The 23,454-nt window shown below is 40.9% G+C and overlaps 1 protein-coding gene across 1 annotated transcript; it reads right to left on the bottom strand.

Annotated features, from left to right (window-relative positions):
• Positions 1 to 477: 477 nt before the first annotated feature.
• Positions 478 to 21,538, bottom strand: LOC310859329 (actin-related protein 2-B-like). The gene is made up of 9 exons (XM_083765803.1): positions 21,415 to 21,538; positions 17,514 to 17,624; positions 14,764 to 14,979; positions 12,392 to 12,464; positions 10,811 to 10,947; positions 10,291 to 10,440; positions 4,483 to 4,628; positions 4,033 to 4,165; positions 478 to 3,090 (listed from the first exon to the last, which is right to left on the bottom strand). Exons 1-9 carry the CDS (start codon positions 21,460 to 21,462, stop codon positions 2,920 to 2,922), a joined length of 1,185 nt encoding a protein of 394 aa, XP_083621929.1. The 5' UTR covers positions 21,463 to 21,538; the 3' UTR covers positions 478 to 2,919.
• Between the last annotated feature and the right edge of the window lie 1,916 nt (positions 21,539 to 23,454).

The following is a 23,454-nucleotide window of genomic DNA, read 5'->3' as shown; positions in this document are numbered from 1 at the left end:
AAAGTTCTTATCATGCAGAATGTGAGTTTTCAAAATGCATAGAAAATATTTTATGTGACGCAAATTGTGAGTTTTATATTTCAAATAAAAAAGCCAAAGTGTAGGGCTGAAGTGGAGCAATGTTTTGTAATAAACAAAATCTATAAATTAACTATTAAATAAACGTTTTCAAATAGTTTAGTAAAAACTACAATATTTGCCTTTGCGATGTAGTGGAGTTTATAAGTAGTATTGAAAATAGTCCAGTAAAGTAAAAGTACTGTACCGTAAGTGACTTTACACCACTGACCACATGTGAATGAATCATCTTTCTAAACTCTAAACTGTCTTTCGAACAGTCCCAAGCGGTCAGTTTTTATAGCAGCTCTGTTAAACCTCAAAGATGGACACACCCCTGAAGTTAATGAAATGTTTTGTATGTGGAGATGTATCTGTATAACTTACCTGTGATTGAATATCACAGACTGGAATACGAGATATTTATAAATCACTTTGCTTTATTTAAATCAGCAGTCGGCAGGTATGCTATATGAAAAACCAAAACAAAAGGACAACCACAAATAAGATCAAGCTATAATATCTGTACTTGGCACTGGATGACCATCTTGTCGAGAGGAACACACACACACACACTCCAAAATACATGAGCCAAAAAACAGAAACCGCAAATACCAGCTTACATGGTCTCCATGACACAACATTATCACAATTATACACCAAACATTTGTAATTCCAAAACTTCAAATTCACCTTCACTAGAGCCAGTGAGTGAAAATTCATGAGAACGAGAAAGAAAAAGTGGCATGTTCCAAACAGAGAAAAAAAAAAGATTGACCGCATCATTGACCACATTCACACGGCAGCCATTTATGACATCAGAGCATTCGATTTTAAGAGCAAAATGTCCATCCGTTAATATGGTCAATTACATTCTGTAAGAGCATCTGTGATGACACTAATCCTAGCACCATGCAATCAACTCCTTCACTTTCCAAACAAACAAAAGTATTAAGAGATCCTTTTAGTCTAAAGATTACTTCCATTTGAAACATGGGGGTTGTTTCTTTAACATCTGACCTAGGGCCATCAAAATCAACCTCCCCAAGAGTAGGTTGTGAGCGGAACAGCTGTCCCTAAATCAGTTATTACGGGCAGAAACATAATGTGCATCCAATGGCTGTGGCGATGCTTGATTTGTTGACAACTCTTTTCTCAGGGTGCATAGAACAATACACTACAAAAACAAACATACAAGACAGTAAGACATGAATAACAGTCGCTCACAGAAAGGCATAAACTGGTCTCCTTTAAAACAGAAAATCAACAACACATCAGCCAATTATTAGGAACAAAGGGGTAGGCGGTTGCCACTAGAATCTCATTGGAATTAACTCATGGCCTATAGCTAAGCCCCTCCCCAAACTGCTATGGTCCAATCACAGCTAAGCATAACATGGGCCAGACATACCTCTCCACCAATAGTTTTCCTATATGATAAAACATTATTTAAAAAAATAAACGTCACGCACATATTTTCCATTGAATATGGCAGGCCTTGTTGACGGATTTGGAAGAGATTTTGAAGGTCTGGTTCCAAAAATGAACCACGTGTAAAATCCATATTTACATTGGAATGAATGAGCCCAGCTGGAAGGTGTCCAAGTGGGAGTGTCTAAGTGGGAGAGGGCGGGGCTTAGCTAAAGGTGAATTGTGAGGGAATGGCAAGTGTTCTGTTAATCAAGTCCACCATGAGCCATGGTTCATATATTTGAAACTCAATGCAGTGGAGTACTCTCCTTCCATTATTCAAAAAAAGGCACCCTAAACCAAAACATTAAACATCTTCAACCTTAACCCATAATAGGTTTTCTTGGTCGAGTTAACACATACATACCCTTCATTAACAAAAAAATGAATCACAAAATCAAGAAAATTCTAGAGCATCTGCCCTCAAAGTTTGAATTGCATCTTTGAGTTGAAACATTTCCAAACTCTGCGGTGAGACAAGCATGTACCCATCCATAACAGAAATACAAAAAAAAGGTGCAAGCAAGGAGCCCAACAAAGAAAACCTAGGGCAGTAGGGGGAATTCAAAAAATCTGCCTGTCAAAACCAGATTTTAGGTCAATGATAGGCTACACAGCGACTGTCACTACAGTATGTATAAACACATCACTGGTAATCATAATTATTGACTTCACAGTGAAATCCCAGGATGACATTTTAGACAAATTAGAAGGCCAGACAGAAACATTTCCCATGCAAGGTGCATTTAAAAAAAAAAAAGGGCAAGAAGAAAAAAAAACAGTGTAAAACACTGTTATACAATACTGCAATACTTTTCTTCACAATATACCGTTATTTTCTTTGCTTGTAGAAAAAATATTTTAAGTTTTAACAGGTTGATGTTTTATTGCCCTACATGATGATTTGATCTTTTATTATATATCTTTTTACTTCATGAGTCATAACACAACAGTTGGCAACTTGGCATATATATTGTAGTACTAAACTGCAATACCATTCTTTCGTGTTCAAGAAATGTAATAATTAAATCGGCAGCACATCTGCAATATGCACTCCTGAGGACATGAAAACCTGGTGGTCGACGGTCGTAGCATTTAAATCTTCCCTCCCAAGCCCAACACTATCTATCCAAACTATTCCACCCGCAATCCTGATTTACGCTCAGCTGTGCCCCCTCATTCCTCTACACACAGCTGGGTAGAATCTAAGAATAGAGTGAGGTACAGATGAATGTCCGCCAACCATAGTGCCGTTGAGCGATGTCTAAATGATTATCAAGACAGAGAGTTTGGAATTGTGAATGGAGACATAGATGGGAGGCAGGGCAGGATGAAGAATGGCAGGGTGTGTGTCTCTGCATTTGGGAGGGGTGCGGGGGGACGGGGGGGGCTTTATCTAACAGTCACCCCCAGCTTTTCCAGCACACGAATCCCCTTCTCCTGGTACTCCTCTCGCGTCAGCCAGAAGTTGTCCTTGTCTTTCATGATGTCGGCCAGCACAGCCCCGCCCAGGAAAACCATGTGCTTACGTCGTGGGGGGTCTTCAATCCGAATCTTGAATTTCTGCAGATAAGGAGAGAGAAAGCGCAGCATTATAGGAGGAGATAAGAAGCGTTAGACTCTCTCCCCGTATCCAAGAAGCAAATATATTATTGCTTTATTTATATATATATATATATATATATATATAAGGTTCTGTGTCATATATAAGGTTCTGTGTCAGTTCTCCATCAGATACTTCATCTTCTCTTTTATCATGTCTTACAGTAATTATATATTTTTGTATTATCTTTTCTTTTCTCTAATCATGTCTTACAGTAGATAACCAAGTATTCTAAACATGTTGTATTTATTTTATTTTTTGCAATCATATATTTTGATTCTTATTTCTTTCTTGTTGTTCTGGATGTTTTATTTGTGTCTTACATAGGTAGAGGCCTCGTATACGCCCCTTGGGCTTTTTGCCTCATCCTAGAACCTTCCATTTTCTATATTTGTATGTTTATTGCATTAATTTTTATACTGTGCTAAATAGATAAATACAAAAATGGCTTCAAATGAAGTACACAGCCTCATAGGGATTGGCCTTTCAGAACAATTAGATATTTGTTAGTCCAGTTGACAATTAAAAGATGTGGTCATATTGACACAGCTGTTAAATCACAGATTAAATTATAAGCAACAAGCCATCTAGTGGCTAATACAGCTACTACACCATAGAACAGGGGTTCTCAACCTTTTTGACTGGGGACCCCCGGGAATGCTTTGACCATGCTTCGCGGTTAGAACTGAACTTAAAGACATGCATTTTGGGTGAGCTGATTCAAAATTCGGATTCCTGGAAGGCCTCTCTCTGCCTCAGCGGCCAATTTTACACACAAAACAGGAACATGTGATGAAAACGTGCAGGGGGAAATTAGTGGAAACAAACCTAAAATCCAGAATTAAATAAATACTGAACAGATTCAATTTAAATGTGTAATGTATGAGGATCCCTGAGCCTACTGAAAGTTTGTCGACATCTCCCTTCAGGACACGCTCCAGGTAGAGCTGTTTGAGCTCCCTTTCCAGTCGAGATGGCAGACCAGGGTACATGGTGGAACCTCCGGACAGCACTATGTGTTTGTAGAACTCAGACCTGGCCACAGACAAAGGCTGGTGTTAACTTTACACACAATAAGGAAGAGGGAAGTGTCTCCTCGATGGAAGGTTTAATTCCAAATACAATAAAGTACCGGTATATCCATTTAATAAAATACAAAAGTGGGTTCAAATAAAATAAATTGACTTCAAAATTCAAACAGTGTTTTTGAAATACTAGTCTTTCCTTCCAGCATTCATAGCACTTTTAATTTTGTCGACTAAGACGCCTCATAGCATACCTGATACTCATCCATAGAGCGTCCCTCAGCATACTGTACCTGGTATAAATATATTTGACCCCTCATAGCCTACCTGGTATCAATGTCTGCAGCATGGATGGTGTTGAAGAGCAGCTCAGCCACGCCCACCCCCTCCACGTTGATGAGATGGGGCTGGAACAGAGCCTCGGGAGCTTCGAACCTCTCCCCACCAAGTTTAATCACTCTGCCGTCGGGAAGCTGAGCACACACGCACGCGCACACACAGCCCCACACACCCACACACATCCAAAGATTCTTAGGTTAACACAAATGAACTATTTTGATCAATGCAGGTGAAACCTGTGGAGGCCTGGTCGAATAAAACTACATTTCAGTGGTAGGATGCATCTATATGAACATTTTCATGTCAAGGAAGGACAGACACCCAAATCTATATGTATTTGTCTGCAGACCCCACATCTGAATACCGTATATTACCAAATAGTAGCCCGGGCCGTTAATATGCAAAATCGATTCGGACCCCGGGCTGTTATAAGGAGCCGGGCCGTTATTTGCCATAGGCTGTTATTTATTTTTGCACCGGCCTGCACAAGGCCATTATTTGGTTTCAGTATATACATACAGTAACATGTAGTGCAAATATTGTTTGGAACTGGTATTACCGTATTAATAATAAAAAAACAAAGCTACAGTAGGCTACATACAGTAAAGCGTTTACAAGTATACTGTACAAAACAACATACTATTACTAATACTGTACAGGGTTCCTACCGCCATGAAATTCAGTGAATTATTTTTTATTTTAAAATACAGGCATAGAAAAGCTAATTTGGAATTAAAATGTTTAGGTATCATTTCATAAATAACAACCTAACAATATAGTTACTTTATTGTCTCCACCAGGCCGAAGGCATGTGGGGAGAGTATGTTTTGCACTCCGTCCGTCCGTGTGTCCGTCCGTCCGTCCGTCCGTCCGTCCGTGTGTGTGTGTGTGTGTGTGTGTGTGTGTGTGTGTGTGTGTGTGTGTGTGTGTGTGTGTGTGTCCGTCCGTGAGCAGCTAATCTCGGCCACCGTTACCCCGGTCGATGCCAAATTTTGCACACACACTCCCTGGATGCCAACGATGAACCTCTGCCCCAAACTTTCCAGAACGGCCTGTTATAGCGCCACCAGGAGGCCGCTTTGTGCAAAACAAGTTTTTGCACAGTACACCTACAGATTTTGTCCAAACATCACGCAAATTGGTACACAGTCTCTCTAGAGCCATTTAACGAAACCGGTCTTTCACATTTCTCAGACTCCATCCTGATTGGTTAAGATTGGCTTCCAAATTTCACAGGAGTGCTCAGTTTCAAACAAAATGCTGCAAATCATGAACACATCGCGTGATTTCCGTGAAATTGTGCACCCACATTCCCACTAGGCCGAGGACGAAATGCCACATGAACAATTTCAACTCAGCCTCAAGGTGGCGCTATAACTGGCCGGAAAGTGTTTTTACCTCTAACTGCACGGATCTGTGGATAACTTTGTATGCCAACTCCCTAGAGGCCAAGGAAAAACCTTTGCCTGGAATTTTTCACATCTGCTCTTTATAGCGCCACCAGGAGGCCGACATATGTAAAACACATTTTCTATTATTACTCCTTCAGATTTTCTCCAAATTTCACGCAAATCGCTATACACTATCTCCATAGTCATGTGATCAACACGGAGCGGCACCATTTCCCATCTTCCATCCTGATTGGCTAAGATTGGCTTCCAAAGCTCACACGATTCGTCCATTTCGAAAAAAGCCCACAAATCACAAACACAGTGTGCAATTTCCGTTAAAGTATACACGCACATTTTCACTAGGCCGAGGACGGCATGCCACAATTTATTCCTCAAAATCAGCCTCACGGTGGCGCTATAACAGGCCAATTCCTGTTTTTAGCTATAACTGCATCGATCTGTATACAACTTATGTATGCACACATGGAAAAACATTGTACCTGCATCCCTCCAACACGAACCTCCGGCCCAAATCTTCCTCAACAGCCTGTTATAGCGCCACCATGAGGCCACAACCTGACCTGCCCTGGTGGAGACCTGTGCCGATTGGCACTTTGTCTAGTTACATCTGTTCTTTTTTCCATGTTGTCTTGCTTGGGGGGATTGATAGCATACAATATCCTAATTAATGCATAGGCCTGGAAATGGGGTAAAAATACATTTGGAAATGTTGTAGAATATGAATTGTTACAAAAATTATTGTGGGAACTAAACTTGTGGGACTGTAGCAATCTCAATGCTACCAATACTCATCATCCTCCTCCAATTTGTGCATCAATATTGTACAAGACCTACAAGCTCACAACGCACCGAGGCTCGACGCATTGTGAGCTTGTAGATCAGCTATTTCTTTGCACACCGGCCACGGCTTTTTGCACCGGTCTGCACCTGGCCATCATTTGGTTACATACAGTTCCATGCAGTCATCTTTTTTTAGTATGGTAAACAATAAACATTGCATGCAATGCATTTTGATTTAATTGTAAGAGGGAGCGTATCAACACACAGGTGTAACCACTACATGTTCTGATTGAGCATGGGGAAGCAGCGGACAAACACATGATTTCATTATAAACTGTAGGCCTACGTACCGGTAGATTTTCACCCAATGAAAATTTACACTTCACGGATTATAAGCCATTTGGAATTAGAACAATCGGTTGAAAATTGACCGAGAATAACACGATTTAAATATCAACTTTTTTGTTGCGCCGAGGACTTGTTGCGCCGAGGTGTTTTATAGTACTATACTTGTGAGGACCTGGCTGGCGCACGCCGCGCACCGAAAAGGGTTCATCTGCACGCTCACAAAGCGCTGTCATGCAACACTTGGAGCTTGTAGATAGTGATAGGCAGTGTTGGGCATCGTTACTTTCTAAAGTAACGTCGTTAGGTTACTGGATTACTGCCCATGAAAATAATCCCTTACCGTTACAGATTACCTTCTGAGAAAAGTAACAAGTTAGATTATTTTCCGTTATTTTCCGTTACCCGACAATTAAAACCCATTTTTAATGCTTGCGCAGGTTGTTTACATTGTAGGCTATTAGGCTACTGCCTACCGTCATTGCGCCGCATTATTACGGCCCTAATTAACTCTATGGTTAAAAACGAGAATGATACACACCATGAACTGACCATAGAGTAGACAATATCCCCTTTACAGCTCTCTCTTTATTAACGACTATAATTCGCCACAATCGCCAGTCTATACACGTAGGACTGGACAGAAAGGCTGTTGCGCTGCGCTCCAACCAGCCAACAGCGCACATGATGCCCTCTCCACGGCGCGCACCGCGGCGCATGAACAACACCACCACCACCACCACCGTGGACCCACGTATGAACTAGATAGTTTATAAGAAATGGCACGGCGGCCATCCTTGCAGGCAGTGACAGACAGTAACGGAATGAGAATCCTGTAACCTGTTATTTGGGGGGGGGGGGGGGGGGGGGGCATTGATGATGAATGTTACTATGAAACTTAAACAATTCATTAAACTAGTACTCACCTAATGACGCAGCCACGGAGGATCTACCATGTATAACGTAATTCCAAAGTGTTTAGCCTACATTGTTTAAGTCAAAGACGCATGCGGTTTTAACTTTGGCTTAAAGCATGTTGTTATTATTATTCCGCATAGAGTATATTCCACCACCACCACCGGCACTGTCATAGTAGCTGGCTACAACCGAAACAACTTCCTCTTCCTCTTCAAAATAAAAGCTACTTGTAACAATACTTTTATTTCTTAAGTGAACTTACAGGATGTAGTAGACGCAGGATGTATAGTAGGCTATACTGCTGCGCATTGGGGCTTGGGAAGATAAATCACACAGATATGAAGGCAGGAGAAATAGACTCCGGGCAGTTGGGGCTTTATTATTTTTAAATCTTGCACACAAAATGAACAGGGACACATTATAGTAACGGGACTACTGTTTTGGAAAAGTAACTAAGTAACTAACTACTAAATTGCAAAACCAACTAGTTAGTTTATTCCGTTACCAATAAAAGTAGTCCCTTACATAACGCCGTTATTAATAGCGCCGTTACACCCAACACTGGTGATAGGCTACACGGATGACAATAAACATTACACAGAATATACACCACTTTGCATTAAAACAATTGGTTGTGCATAGGAGGCACTTGTGAAACTATAGCCTAGATTTAGTTTATGGAGGACTGGTGTTGCGCTGTTGTGAAATGATCGAGTGGCGTGCGGAGATTTGCAAACTCAACACGGTGAACACGCATATAATAATATAAATGAGGGCTGAGGCTGATTAAGTTAGCAAATAACGGCCCATGGGCCGTTATATAGAGGAGGGCGGTTATTTGATGGAGGCGGTTATTACACAAAATGGTGTCGGAACCTGGGCCGTTATTTGGTGCTGGGCGGTTATTTGAGCATGGGCTGTTATTTGGTAATATACGGTACATATGAGAAGATATGTGTTAAACGTTTTAAAGATTATTCCACATTCTTCTAAATATTTAATTGCGCACCATGTCACAGCTTCCACAGCTTGTGGATCGGCTAGTATAAAATAGGGTTAACGTGATAAACCCAAGTAATTTGTGTAAATGGCACATCATAACCATCAACTGTCCACTTTACTTCAGCACTGCATACGACCGGATGCTAAAATAGTCCATTTCAGTTCAATAAATAATACCGCCACTACTCCGTTTCCCCCTCTCTCGTAGTTAAATGACGACGACAACGCAGCTTCAAGTATTGGCTGAAGGCTCTATGATTTGCATGTTAACAACACAGTGATGGACACACCAACTGCATCATTACGTTGTGGTATGTACTTGACAAAGGGTTGGTCAATCGATGGACATAGAGTCTACAAGACAAACCGTGTTCCAAGTCAAATTAAAGTTTCCCTTTTTACCTCCTTTATGATGAATCCCTGTTCTGTTCTTTGGCTATATAGAAGTGTATATTTGTACGTCTCTAAATGTTTTGATGAATTGAACAAGGTGGACCCTCTTGTAAACAAGTGTAACGCTTTATTGGGTTTTATTGGGCGCTTGAAATGTACTGTAATTCTGCAAACTGTTAATAAATATTTCAATCAACCAATCTTTCTGGAAATGCTTTGCACTGCCTTGTGGTTTCAGATGGATACTTGGATAGGCCTGCTTACAGATGGATAGGCCTTCAAAATTAAAAGTAACACACAACTTGCATTAATAATTGTTCTTTGCTTCAGCACTGCAACCAGTTTTCTATGCAGTGCCAATGTTTTCATTTCTATGTATATTTAAACTAGGACCTAAGGATGTCATGTTTTCTTCGACTACAACCATAAGGGCTGTTCTGTGGCCATCTAGAAGCAGACAATGTATTTTGACACGGTCAGCTGCATTAAGTGTTTCTGTGTTGGAGGCAGGGGCCTGACAGTGCGTCTTTCATACAGACCAATGGGACAGTATGTGGCAGACAGCATAAAGGCTCCACTGATGGCTCCAGTTTGCACTCCGTAGAGGAAATCCCGAAAACGCCACGTCAGCATGTGAGGCTAGGACTCTGGCCCACACAGGAAATTATGTTACGGCTAGACGTAAAGCAGTGAGGGGCTTGGAACTTGGATCCTTCCCATCCGTCACCTTCCAAACTTAATTGGGCTTTATGTATAGAATACCAAACTACTCACTGCTCCATCGTGTTCCGTTTTTAAGCTTTCTAGTGAGCAACATTGGATACAACCCTAACTCTACTTCTGCTCTGGTCTAATGTAATGCATACGCTGGATAACTCCAATACATTCCAAGCACACGGCAAGTACCCCCCCCTCACTGTGACCACTGTAGGATGAGAATACTGACCGTGTAGGACTCTACCAGCACCGTGGTCTCCAGTGCCAACTTCTGCTCCTGCTCAATGTTGTAGCCCACGTAGCAGAGCTTCTCCTTCATCATACGCACCGTCTCGAAGTCTGCCGAGTGGTTGAATGCGTAGCCTCGCAACAACAGCAACTAACGCACAATGCACAACAGGAATGCAGTTGTGAAAAGTACTTTGTACTTTGACAACAAATGTTATACTGTAGTTAGTAGTAGTAGGTCGGTTCCGTTAATTGAAAGCAAATCAAGAAGTACAATGCATATATTTGATAGAATCAGTAGAACAGACCAAAAATGTGTAGGCTGAAGCCATGCCTTATTGTTCCTAACCGTTAATGATCAAAGGCAGTGCAAGTGCAATTATTGTACCATGAGTCCCAGTATGTAGGGTACAATGTGTGTCAATGGGCTTCCTGCATTTATGTTCTTAGATTTATGTGGCTGAAACAAGAGATGTTGGCAAGATATGTTGAGACTGTGAGGGGTATCAGACTATCAGTACCTTGATGAGGTAGCGAGTGATGTCCCTTCCTGCGATGTCTAGGCGTCGTGTCAAGTGAGGGAGAGAGAAGCCCTCGTACACGGGGCAGATGTGGGTGACGCCATCTCCGGAGTCCACCACAACACCAGTTAGTAGACCTAAAAACAACAAAATTATGTCAGAACAGAAACATGAATGGTGCATGTATTCAGCACCTTTATCCAAGGTACATTACTTCACACACATGCCGTCGGAGGAATCGATGCAAGGAAACAACCTGATCATCAGGAACAGTTAGGGGTTCAGTGACTTGCTCAAGGACAGTTCCGACACTAACCCAGGGGGAGGGGGAGCATGGAATCTGGAGCCCAAGTGGCCGCTCTTCCACCTGAGCCACTGCTGCCCCTGTGAGTGGTTCGCCACTTTCCATACAGCTTAAGCTATCACTTAACCCATTTTGGGCAGGAAACCCTTTTGGTGTTTTAAACATCATGTTATAATTTAGCTATTGAAAAATAGCAGATCTACAAGCTCATAGCACACCACCGAGTGGCGCTCTACGAGCTTGTAGGTCTGCTATTTTTGAAAAATCGTAAAAATTTGGCACAAATCTTTGAATATATATTCTTTCAAAGTGAATGTTTTTTAACTCGGGTCTAAATGGGTTCCTTCATGTATATCAATCTGAGATAAACATGCATGCAAACATGTCACCAGGATGTTCTCACTTGCAAAGTATGCTTAATTTACAGTTGTGAGATTGGCTATTTTCTGTGAGCGAAATACAATTAGAGTCAGAGTAGAGCACAGCTGCACATCTAGTGGTTTGCTGTGTTGCTCAAGGGCAGTTTGCCCATACATAACTGAAACCACCAATTCATTCTCCTGATTAAAGGCTCGTGAATTGAAGAGAATCATATCTGTGTTCCTCTTCCAAACCATTACACAGCTGTGTTTACCGTTTAGTATAATACCAAAACACTGAAACCCTTTATCTCATAAAGACCGCTATAGAACAAATCATTGTACTATTGAGCAGAAATCTCAAATAGATGCCCCATCTGTTCAACTGGGAATGCGGTTAAACTGGAGAAGCACCATCAGGGTTAAAGGTTACACTGCCTGCGACACTGGAATTGAAACATCCACTAATTATTTAATTATTTAGTCACAAGCTCTTGTTGCTTGCTTTTCATTGATGAAATATTCATAAAACTCACTGGCCATGCACTTTCAACCTGGTGTCCCTATTTTGGGTTTTTATAGGCGAAGATTTTAGTTTGCAGATCGGCTATTTGAGCTACCTTTGTGTCACACACAAAAGTAAAAAATAGGGCATTCATTTATTTTAAATAAATAAGAAGCAAGCAACAATATGCTTTTTTTGCTGTCAACTTCCCAAAGGGACAAGGTTAAAGGCAATAAATTGTGGTTATTGTTTTCGTTATCGTTTTTATGTAAAATATGTATCTCTTATCTGCAATAACCTTCTCTACTTTTACAAAAATGTGATTAGGAAAACAATAATAATTCTAAAGTAATGTCCCATACTCCCATTACAAGTAGCATGTCTAAAGGTGCACAATGAGTTAGTGAACATACCTTGAGCGTAGAGAGTAAGGACTGCCTGGATGGCAATATACACGCCTTGGAATTGGTAGGTTTCAAACATCACCTGACACATTGGAAGAAAAATAAATATGGATCACAACTCAGCGCCACCTGGTGGTCACCAGTTTAGGCTTTGAGTGCCAATTCTCCCATTATAAAGAAAGAAAGAATTTGTAATTATATTATGCATGTAATGTGCACGTCATCACCTGTACACCAGATTAGAGGAATTTTCAAAATATGGATAAAAAAAAAAAAAGAGAATATAAAATATTGAATTCCCACGGGAGCACGTCTTGTCCTCCGTGGCATCCGGTCCATAATTGGCAATTAGACGTCTTGACGTTTTTGGCTCTTAAAACTGTTTTAAGCATGGTTCATTATTGTTTATTTATTCTATTGTGTATGAATTCTGTAGTTCAATCAACATGTTCAAGGGAAGGAAATGCTATGATAAAACTAATAGTATAAAAAATATGAAAGTATATATAAACAAATATACTGCAGTAACTTATCTAGATGAAAAAATAGTATCAGCATTAACAAAGATATCTCCGTCATTAGACTTAAAGGGATATTTCACTTTATTTATTTATTTTAGCTGCCCCGGTGCATGGTTTCCTATAGAAACCCATTGTAGCTTCAAACTCCATTTTAACCATGATAGATTCATCGAAAACACCTGTCCTTTTTCATGGTGACATGGTGATACTGCCCTCCTAATATGGGAGTTTTTTGAGTGGTGCAACCACTCCAAGGAACAGCAATGTCCGTGTTCACCTATGTATGTGACGTTCACCTATGTGTGTGACGTTAACACACCAGTATGAGTACCAGTAGGGGCGCTGTTGTGCCATGCAGAAACAGAGAGAGAGAGACAGTGCTGCACTGTTGCCTGAGAGAGAGAGAGAGAGAGAGAGAGAGAGAGAGGAGAGGAGGGGGGGGGGGGGGGGGGGGGGGGGAGAGAGAGGGGAGTTGCACCACTCGGTTCACACGGGTGTGATTTTTTATTGTCCTCCGACCTCCTCCTGCTCCTTATTCTTTTCCAAAACAATTATTAAAAATAAATGAAAACAGTAAATGAAAAAACATGGCCCCTCACGTATTAGGAGGACACTATGAGTCAGCAGAAAAAAGGTTTTCGATCTATCATGGTTAAAATAGAGTGTGAAGTTACAATGGGTTTGTATAGGAAGGGGGCGGGCAGTTCAAATGCATATCAAATATCTAAATAAATACTGAATCAAGCAACTTAAAAGCCAGAGTACATGATGAAATGACCAAACGGTTTTTTGAAAGTGAAATATCCCTTTAATATAAGTTAATATTTATATGCAAGAGTTACTGCAGACTCTTTAATAGTGCAAATGTTGATAGGACTGGTACAGTATGAATCATTAAAACGTGACCTCCCTCCAGTGAGGTGGCTGCTTCCACACTGCATTAGTCAAAGTGAATCGTGGTTCCTTGGCACTGAACTAAGCAGCAGCAGAAGTGCTAGTGGGGACTGAGGCACTTTGGAAAGGAATCACCCATGATAGCAGAGATGCGAGACATATGGCATTGCTGTGTGGATTTATGAATTTGAAGAGACTTTATATTAGAAAAGTGGTGTGATCTTTTTTTATTTTATTTTTTAAGGGAGAGATTCACACCCCGTATTGTAAATGCTGTGGTTTAATGGCACAGTTTAATAGACATAAGCTCTAAAAGACTACCCGATTATAGGTTTCATGATCTAGACACTTTAAAAAGGTAGTATCAGGCCATCATTCATACAAGAAAGCGACGCTAGGCTGGGAAGCGAGTCACGCTTGATAGTTCACATAATATGATTTCTTGCCACTTTCTGAGTGGCAGCCAGTGGGTGTCGTGAGTGGAATCATTTTTCTGGGTAAACAGTTCCATGCAGAGTTCAGTATGCTGTGAACTACAATGCATAGAAAGTGGAAGCGGATGTTAAAGCATATCGTGTTGAGTCATCAATCCTCTTATCTTTTGTCTTACAGTCAGACACCCTGTATGGCGTAAGTCTTACGCCATACTAAGGCACTTACCATCTCTTACGCCATAAGAGATGGTAAGTGCCTTAAAAGGTGTTTCTGTTGAAAAGAATCACGGCCGTGTGAAGTGAGGGGCGCTATATATATATATATATATATCTTTTATGACGTAATTATCAGACAAAACAAACATTAAACTCTGTCCATGTCAATGGCGTTTTTAATGTTTAAGGAAAAACAAACCTATACCTCAAATACTTGCAATAAGTGTTGACATCCATCTCCACTATTCATCCAGACTATGTCAAATTAAAGTTATAACATATAATATTAACAATTATTAACAATATTAACACAAACCTCAATGATCTTTTCCCTGTTTTTGGTGGGGTTCATGGGTGGCTCAGTGAGCAGGATCTTACAGTTGGGCGACTCGATGTTGAGTTTCCCAGGACCGAAGGTGTAGTCCCACAAGTGCTTCATGTCGTCCCAGTTCCTGACAATGCCGTTCTCCATGGGGTAGTTCACCTCTAGCATGGAGCGCAGCTCGCTGGCCTCATCCCCGACCATCAGGTCCTGGTAATAAGATCAAGAGACCGTCAGCCGTGGAGCCACCTCAGACTCTTAAATCTGTCCTGATGCTACGGTTTCTTAATTTTGCACTTCACTCAGATACCTGCTCAGTCTAGTCAGGACAATTTGAGAACCCATCGTCAAAAGTTAAATAAAAAACAATTCCTTTGAATTTTTCTGGAAAGGAGAGACCCCTTTTGTGATCCCTCCTGAGGTTTCTTACTTTTTTTTAATTTATAATTTCACCCCAAATGTTTTTCCTGGGGACAAGGGAAGTTGTGTTTCCTTTGGGCCTGTGAAGTCCGTTTAAACTGGTAAACAGTGATTAAAGGCTATACAAATAAACTTTAGTTGATTAAGATCTAACAGAGTGAACATTAACAACACTCATTCAAAGCAGAAACAAGACAAATTCCATGCCATGACAGAGGCAAGAGTTGTTTAAAAGTCAAAAGTATCACGTTATATTTTCTGACTGAAATTAGTCAATAATAATGATGCATTATTAACACATCTGCATCTAGCATAAATTGTTATAGAGAAACCAAACTCTTGAGATGTAAAACTACAAATTTGTGTACCAAACGGAAACATAACGTATTTCTATTTTGCACATGTGCAAAGGAGGGAGATTAGAGTACGCAATTATTTTGTACCCTACCCCTTCTTCTCATTAGGCCATTGGTTGGAACTGGTTCAGTTTCAGTATATTGGGTTATTGAATAATGGACTTCAGCATGACAGTGAAATCCAGTCTATCTTAGGACCAGGCTACACGTATATGGTTCCTTAAAACGGATATTTTCGTCCTCCGTTTTAGAAAAATCCCTGACCATACGACAGAGATATCCAAGTCTACACACAAACGCAGAAACGCATTGAACACAGGATAAAATCACTGCAGTAGCAGATTTCAATTGTAGGCTATAAATGATAGACACTTTACCATTGCTCTGGCGACTTGGCAAGTCCTGCACAGAAAATAGCAGAGTCAGACCTATAGAAGAAGTGTCCACAACCAACTTGTGAGCTTGTAGAGTGGCTATATTTTCGAGGTGTATAATAAATGTCACGTTATAATGTAGGCTAATAAAAGTTCACACGCGCGCATTGTTGGCATGCAGGCGCAGTGACAAATGCAGTCAAGGGTGCGCCCTTTATTACCTAAACAGGAGAGAGCCATATGCACACGGCGACCCACTGTATACTTTCTTCTCACCATTCACACCTCTCTCTCTCTCTCTGCACCCCATCTCTCTCCCCCCATGACCATTGACCATAGTTTCACATGGCTATGCAGCACACCTATATATTGTTCAAGCTTCGCACTCTGCACCAATACAAATGAAATCACCAGTCTGCACTGGACTAGTAGGCTGATATATTTATTATTGGATGCAGCAAAGCAGACCCTTTGCTCGCTGCAGTTGATGCAACGTTTTAAAGTTGTTAACAGTGATATATAAACATGAACAATTGGATAGAGTCTGTGTAGTTTCCATGCAGGCACAAGCTGCATTTCTCACCTAATTATAGTAAAAATGATATGCGCTAATAAGCGGTGACATCATTGTTTCTCAAAAACTCTGTTTCGCATGACTACACAGATCCACTGATCGGGATATTTTTGAAAATCTTCACTTATTTATCCGTTTCCAAAAACCTGTGTTTGAGTGGCCGAAAACGCTGTTTGCATGTGGCTGAAAGGCCCAAACGCAATTTTTTTTTTAAGCAAAAGATCCATATACGTAGCCTGGGCCTTAATGGGTTAATGATTCCAGTCAGAGCCTAACCGATAATTACGAGATCACAAATTAATCCCTGCAAAAGAAAATATACTAATACTCAACTCAAAAGGTAATTGCTAAAGAAGTAATTGCTACTCATGACACCGACTGCCATTTAAGTACCCAAATGTTAGAATATGTTAAGAAAAAGGCAGATTGACACAAGACAATTTACACAACACATGTTCTCTTTGATAGGCAAAATCCTTCCTCTTATGTATGCACACACCAAAATTTTAAACACAAACATGTTGTCACTTACCATTTTCCTGTTATTCTATAGATTTTTGTAGGGTGAGAGATGAGTGCAGGAGGGCAGATTAATAGGCATGTAATAGGCATAATGAAGAACAGTTTACAATTGAACACATCACTTCCACTCAAGTGGAATTGTGCCATAGTACACATATATAGCATAGTAGTAAAGATGTATAGTTTATATGTATAGTGTATGTATAGTTTCACTATATAAATATTCCACTGTTACTTTCTTAGCTTACGCATGTTTCATGATAAATGCTTTTTATGTGATGTATTCCCATGCTTTGTTCTTGCTTAAATGTAAGTCGCTCTGGATTAAGAGCGTCTGCTAAATGCCTAAATTGTAAATTGTAAATTGTAATTTGGTTGCCGGCTCCGACGCACCTGTCCTTGTAGGTGTGCACAAGGCCTTTTCGCTACAAAATATATCAAATAAATGAAGAAAAAAAAATGCATTACATGACACCAGGCTGGGATAGGTAGGCTTACCTTGATTTCGATGTTGCCAACTTTGGCTGTGGAGCGAATGATTGGCCTGCCAACCAATGCAGGGAAGATGTGCTCTGGGAAGTTGGAGCCTGCATAGCCACACTTGACAAACTAGGAATTGACAAAATATGACGTAACGTAAGTAACTCTAGAATACCACAAACATTCTGTTGATTAAAATAATTATAATAATTTAGGGTTGCATGCAGATATCCAACATTCATCTGCATGCGAGAATATTAAAAGGCACCATCACCAAGGAAAATCTGCAGAAATAGGTTAAGAAAAAAAAAAGAACGTCAACAGATAAGGTCACAAGACAAGACACCGTACACTACAGTAGGCATTATAAACAGCAAATAATGGGTCACAGCACCACCTTTCACCCTACTATAATAGGTATCAAAAACTAAACAGCAACATCCTATTGCTATCACACATCAATATATTGTGCTCGTCAGGGTGAAGGGTCCCCACTCCACATATGCTCATTTTGGGGGGCCGTGGCCTGAAGGGTTTGGGATCCCTTGCACGACGACACTACACTCCGGGACATTACAGATTAAAAAGGAAAAGAACATTACACTCTCATCCCAATGGGCAAGGCAAGTTTGGACTAATTTGTACATCCCTCAAAATAATTAAATCAACATATTTAACAATAATGCCTACACTGATCAGTAATAGCGAAATTGTGAACGGTAAAGCGTGCATTTATAGAGATAGCACTTTTATCCAAGGTGCTTTACAGTGTGCATTACATTCACCAGCAACAACCTGCACATCGGGAGCTCCAATTAGGAGCTCAAGGACACTTCGACACCAACTATGGGGGAGCCTGGGATCGAACTAGGAACCTTGCAGTTCTTCAATTGAGCACTCTACCAGTACCGGCCACTCTACCCCTGAGCCACTGCCACGGTTAAATAGTGTTGCTGTGTGCCCACGGTAAATATACAAATAACCCAAAAAGTCAACTCTTATCAACGCCCGCCCCTCTGATGTCTTATTTCAGCAGGCAGAGACCCATTTAGGAATATTTCGTTCATATAAACTTTATAGTTTATATGAGAGAACAGTCAATAATAAAACAAAATCACACCCGTGTGAACAGAGTGGTGCAACTCCCCTCTCTCTCTCTCTCTCTCTACCCCCCCCTACCCCCCCTCCTCTCTCTCTCTCTCATTAGCAGGCAACCGTGCAGCACTGTCTCTCTCTCTCTCGGTTTCTGGCAAACAGCGCCCCTACTGGTACTCATAATATGATGCTCATACTCAGTCACATAGGTGAAGGGTGAACACATAGGTGAACACGGACAAAGCTGTTCCTTGGAGTGGTTGCACCACTAAAAAATTACCACACTGACATTGTTCTGTGCCTTCACTTATGCCTTCAGAAGTGAGGACTGCAGCAGCTGACCATGAAAAGTGCAAGCACTCTGTGAAGGCCTTATGTGCCACAACAAGGCACCACGAAGATGATCAGTAATGGGTAACTTATAACAAAAGCTTCAATACAGAGCACAGCACGCCCATGCTGGGAAATCTCTACTTGCATTCATATTCTTGACGAAAATATTTATTCTAGGAGTGTTGACTGTTGAGTGTACTGGTCGGGCAGTTGAGTGGGATGCTGCTGCTGCATCAACTAAATGTTTGAAACTTGCATAATGTTTCCCCTCAGTGCCCACAGCTTCCTCCTGTCTCTGTAAACTGTAAACTTTTAATCTAACTGCAAAGACTACATCAATTATAAGAAACATTCTAAATGTTCTTTCAGGGAACTTTCATTTGACAGTAGCAGAGCTCCTTGTTTGGAGATGTACCACATACAACTCAGTGAATGAATAGAGAAAACACTAACGCAAAATAATGGGGGAAAAAGCAGGTCTTCAACATTCAATACCTTGTAATCTCTTGCAGCAGAGGTGGCAACGTTCCTTACATGGAAGAATAGTTTCTGACTTCCTCACTGACAAGTAAAAGACTGTTTACTTACTTCACCATGTCTAATGGTCTAATACAACTTGGTTTTATATACTTTGTTTATTGGTTTTATTTAATGTTAAAAGGATCCCTGGCTAATAAGACAAATATGCCTTAACACATTATACTTGCCCTCTATAACTAAAATGACAGAGGGCAAGTATAATGTTTTAAGGCATATTTGTCTTATTAGCCAGGGATCCTTTTAAGAACTTAGGCATCAGGCAATATAGTCCAGACAATTACTTAATTAATTCCCTTGAAATGTTAAAGTCAAACACAAGGCCAGTCTGAGGATAAGTCGTCGTTTATAATAAAGTGATTGAGAAGAATGACATATGAGACAGACAGCAGCTAGTCTCTCATATCTCCTTCTATTAAACAGTAAACACCTTACACTTGTATGTTATTAGGGCTGCATGCTGTGATTATTGTGTGTGTGTGTGTGTGTGTGTGTGAGAGAGAGAGAGAGAGAGAGAGAGTGTGTGTGTGTGTGTGTGTGTGTGTGTGTGTGTGTGTGTGTCATGAAAAGTGGAATGTGCAAACAGCAGCAAGATTCGTGAGCTGCTGTGATAGGATATCAAATGGAACACAACCACCCTAAAGACTAGCCGCAATTTGCAACTCTAGATTTTTTTACAATGGGTTGAATCTAGAGTTGCAATAAGCTCCATCCACTTCCTATTCATGATTTTCGGTTTCTGATCTGCTGGTCTTAAATGACGTTAAACTCACCAACATTGCAGCTGTAGTCCAAGCTTGAATTATCCTCTTTCAATCTGCCGAGCTTGTTTTTCATAAAAATCCCCCGTAGACATGTTATGAGTTACTTTCTGTCCAAAATATTCCAAGAGTGACATTTCCGAGCCGCCATTTGTATTTTTGCAACGTGCCGTAAAACAAGATGTGAGGGGGAGCGCTTGTTTAATAGAAGGCTGTGTGTGATGGGGCGTCGCACTGTGTCTGCCTCTTCTTTGGGTGTCTTACCTGCGCAGGTAAGATTCTATTAAACAAGCGCTCCCCCTCACATCTTGTTTTACGGCACGTTGCAAAAATACAAATGGCGGCTCGGAAATGTCACTCTTGGAATATTTTGGACAGAAAGTAACTCATAACATGTCTACGGGGGATTTTTATGAAAAACAAGCTCGGCAGATTGAAAGAGGATAATTCAAGCTTGGACTACAGCTGCAATGTTGGTGAGTTTAACGTCATTTAAGACCAGCAGATCAGAAACCGAAAATGATGAATAGGAAGTGGATGGAGCTTATTGCAACTCTAGATTCAACCCATTGTAAAAAAAATCTAGAGTTGCAAATTGCGGCTACCTAAAGACTAATCATCGTGTGTATTCCTGCAGATCACTGCATCGAGTGATTGTGGTACATAGAAATTTATTGGAGATTCTGATTTTCAATTGTACATACATTTTGCTTTGATTGTTCCACTTTTTGCTTTGGCAATTATGTAAGCATATGTTTAAGTTTTCTCATGTCAATAAAGCCCATTGAATTGATTGAGTGCCACTGCCACCATTGTTTTTTTAATACAGTTAAATAATTATGTCAGTCATGTCTTTGTATATTTAGGTTATTTGCCCTGTCCAACTTCAAAGCCTAAAAGCTAAATAGAAATGTATTTTGTATTCATAATGTACTCCAATGTTCAACAGAAACACAAATAGATAGTTCATCGCAATGTATTCAGTGACAATCGTCAGGCAAGATGTCATAATCGTGACAGCCCTACAGCTGACACACACATTCCTTTTAACTAAACCCGGTCAGTCGATGCTAACGGCGGTTAGCCGGGCTTGCTAACGACAATACTTCCTGTTTGTGTGATACTGATTATCCCCAAAAAGAAGCGGGCTCTGTGAGATATATCGTAGCAATGCAGTCGGTTGTTAAACTTACCCCTGTTCCATTGTCACAAACCACTACTTTCCGTCCCTGACTGTCCATGTTTGGATCCTGGAACTGAAACAAGCAGCAGCTTCCCCTCAACCCCTGCCTGCCTGGCTGCCTGACCTGCACTAGTACTTTCTTGAAGGCGGAAGTCAGTCACACCACACCACCAGTCCAGAGCTTAGAGTATAGAGCCTAGACAGAGTTACGACATTGAGGGGGCAGAAAACTGAGCGCCCGAGCGCTGTTCATGCAGCCTGGAGGCAGTGCCGGTTCTAATAGTTAGTGGCCCTAAACAAGATTATTTTCTGTCAGCACCCCAGTGGCTCCAGAAAAAAAATGAAAATTTGAGATGAAAATCCTTCAATCTGGTGCACTTTGAAATCAAAATTAAGAGGTTAAAGAACTACAAACATATTAGATTATCATCTTTACTGTGCTATTGCCATTGATGCGCCATCCTGTGAGAGGGTTATCTAATTGTCCAATAAACAGGCTGTACACTTAAAATTATGGATTCACAAGATCTGGCATTTATTGATTGCCCACAATTATCCCAAATTGAATGGTCATGTGATATACATATGAACAGCAAAGACATATATGAAAGCAAATACGACCTGTTACATCACGAATTCAGATTCGATCATATCAGTCCACAGATTTGGGGGCCCCGCAAAGCGCAGGCCAGAGGGTTAGTCTGTCCCAGGGGGGCAGTCAGCCAGATATTTCGTGAAGCCTCATTTGAAATCGGTAGTTCATATAATGGCCTGTTGTGGCGCTGGACTGGACCCAAAAAGCCCCATAGCTCCATAGAGGCCCATGTATTTTGGCCCAACTTCACCTAGACTGTATTACCTTAATAAACATGGTCATGAATACTTTCTTCTTCCAGTCACTAGTTTAAAGTCTCATTTATAATGTCATAATATTCTTTTTGGAAAATTATGGTCCCATTAATTAAAAAAATGACCATAAAGAAAAAAAAACATCGCGTATGTTCTGAGGGGCGTGGCTACCGTTACAGTCTATGATCGGGATTCCCCTCCCACTCGAGTCAAAATAAAAACCAACGGAGAAGAAGGGGGGAAGTCCCGCCTCGTTGTCTGGGCAGCCAATGGCCAGCTGGTCCAAAACGGAGCCAGCCAATGGCCAGCTGGTACCAAACGGATCTAGAAAGATGGCGACTTACAGTGCAGGAATAACAGGCTTCATTTTACGTCCATGTTAGACCCGGCGAACGCTTTGTCCATATTTTTTACAGTCTATGGTCTGTCCTGGAGAATTCTGACGTGTCACTCTGCTCTCAGACGCTATATAGGAATCTCACTGAGTGACCTTGCATGCAGCTCGGCTGCACACTCATAAAAGTAATGGTAACTGCTTAAAGGGTCTACTTTCCCCCATCACCATCAATTCAATCAACCAACTGCAATCAACTGCAAACCATTTCACCTGTGGGCAGTGGGCCACAAGTGTATTGATTGCATAATGCAATTTGCAACTTGCATTTGAAGTATATTTTATACCATACACTAACTACAACTAGACTAAATAGAGACAAAAAGGCTGAATGAGTTTCTCTATTCTAAATAGCAAACTGTAGGCCCTGTACCAAGGCAATGGCATCAAAGCCTCAGCTGATCAGACGATCGGATGAAGGAACACGCAGGCAGAGATGAGCTGAAGTGTAGAGTTGACCATTTATTCAATCAAAAGACAGAGTCCAGAGTGACGGAATAGCATCAGCAGCTTCCCCGTGGCCATGCTGTGCCACGGGAGCACACGGACAGACTAACCACCCCTTGTGGCTAGCCTGCTATAAGACTCCCTATTTCATTTACAGCCGGACCTTATATCCAGTTTTCCATCAAACACTTGGGTTTCTGGGTGTTGGTTGATTTTACATACATAGGAATAGCAGATGCATACATAATCAAGTGGCCTCTTGTTGAACAATAGTATGCTAACTTCCTCTCACACCTGACCAGCCAAGGTACTTGACTATGCGTGATTGCTTTCAGATTTGCAGACATACAGACTCCAACA

The sequence above is a fragment of the Protomyctophum parallelum genome (assembly GCF_964188405.1).
Source record: "Protomyctophum parallelum genome assembly, chromosome: 5".
Taxonomy (NCBI): domain Eukaryota; kingdom Metazoa; phylum Chordata; class Actinopteri; order Myctophiformes; family Myctophidae; genus Protomyctophum; species Protomyctophum parallelum.
Note: the sequence above shows the minus strand (reverse complement) of the source record. Positions and strands in the feature narration are given on the sequence as shown.

Coding starts and splice junctions, on each gene's coding strand:
- LOC310859329 (XM_083765803.1), bottom strand. CDS start 21,462: ATGGACAGTCAGGGACGGAAAGTAGTGGTTTGTGACAATGGAACAGGG. Junction 17,625..21,414: donor TTTGTGACAATGGAACAGGG/GTAAGTTTAACA, acceptor GTCAATTCCTAG/TTTGTCAAGTGTGGCTATGC. Junction 4,629..10,290: donor TGCTGGTAGAGTCCTACACG/GTCAGTATTCTC, acceptor GTGTGTGCTCAG/CTTCCCGACGGCAGAGTGAT.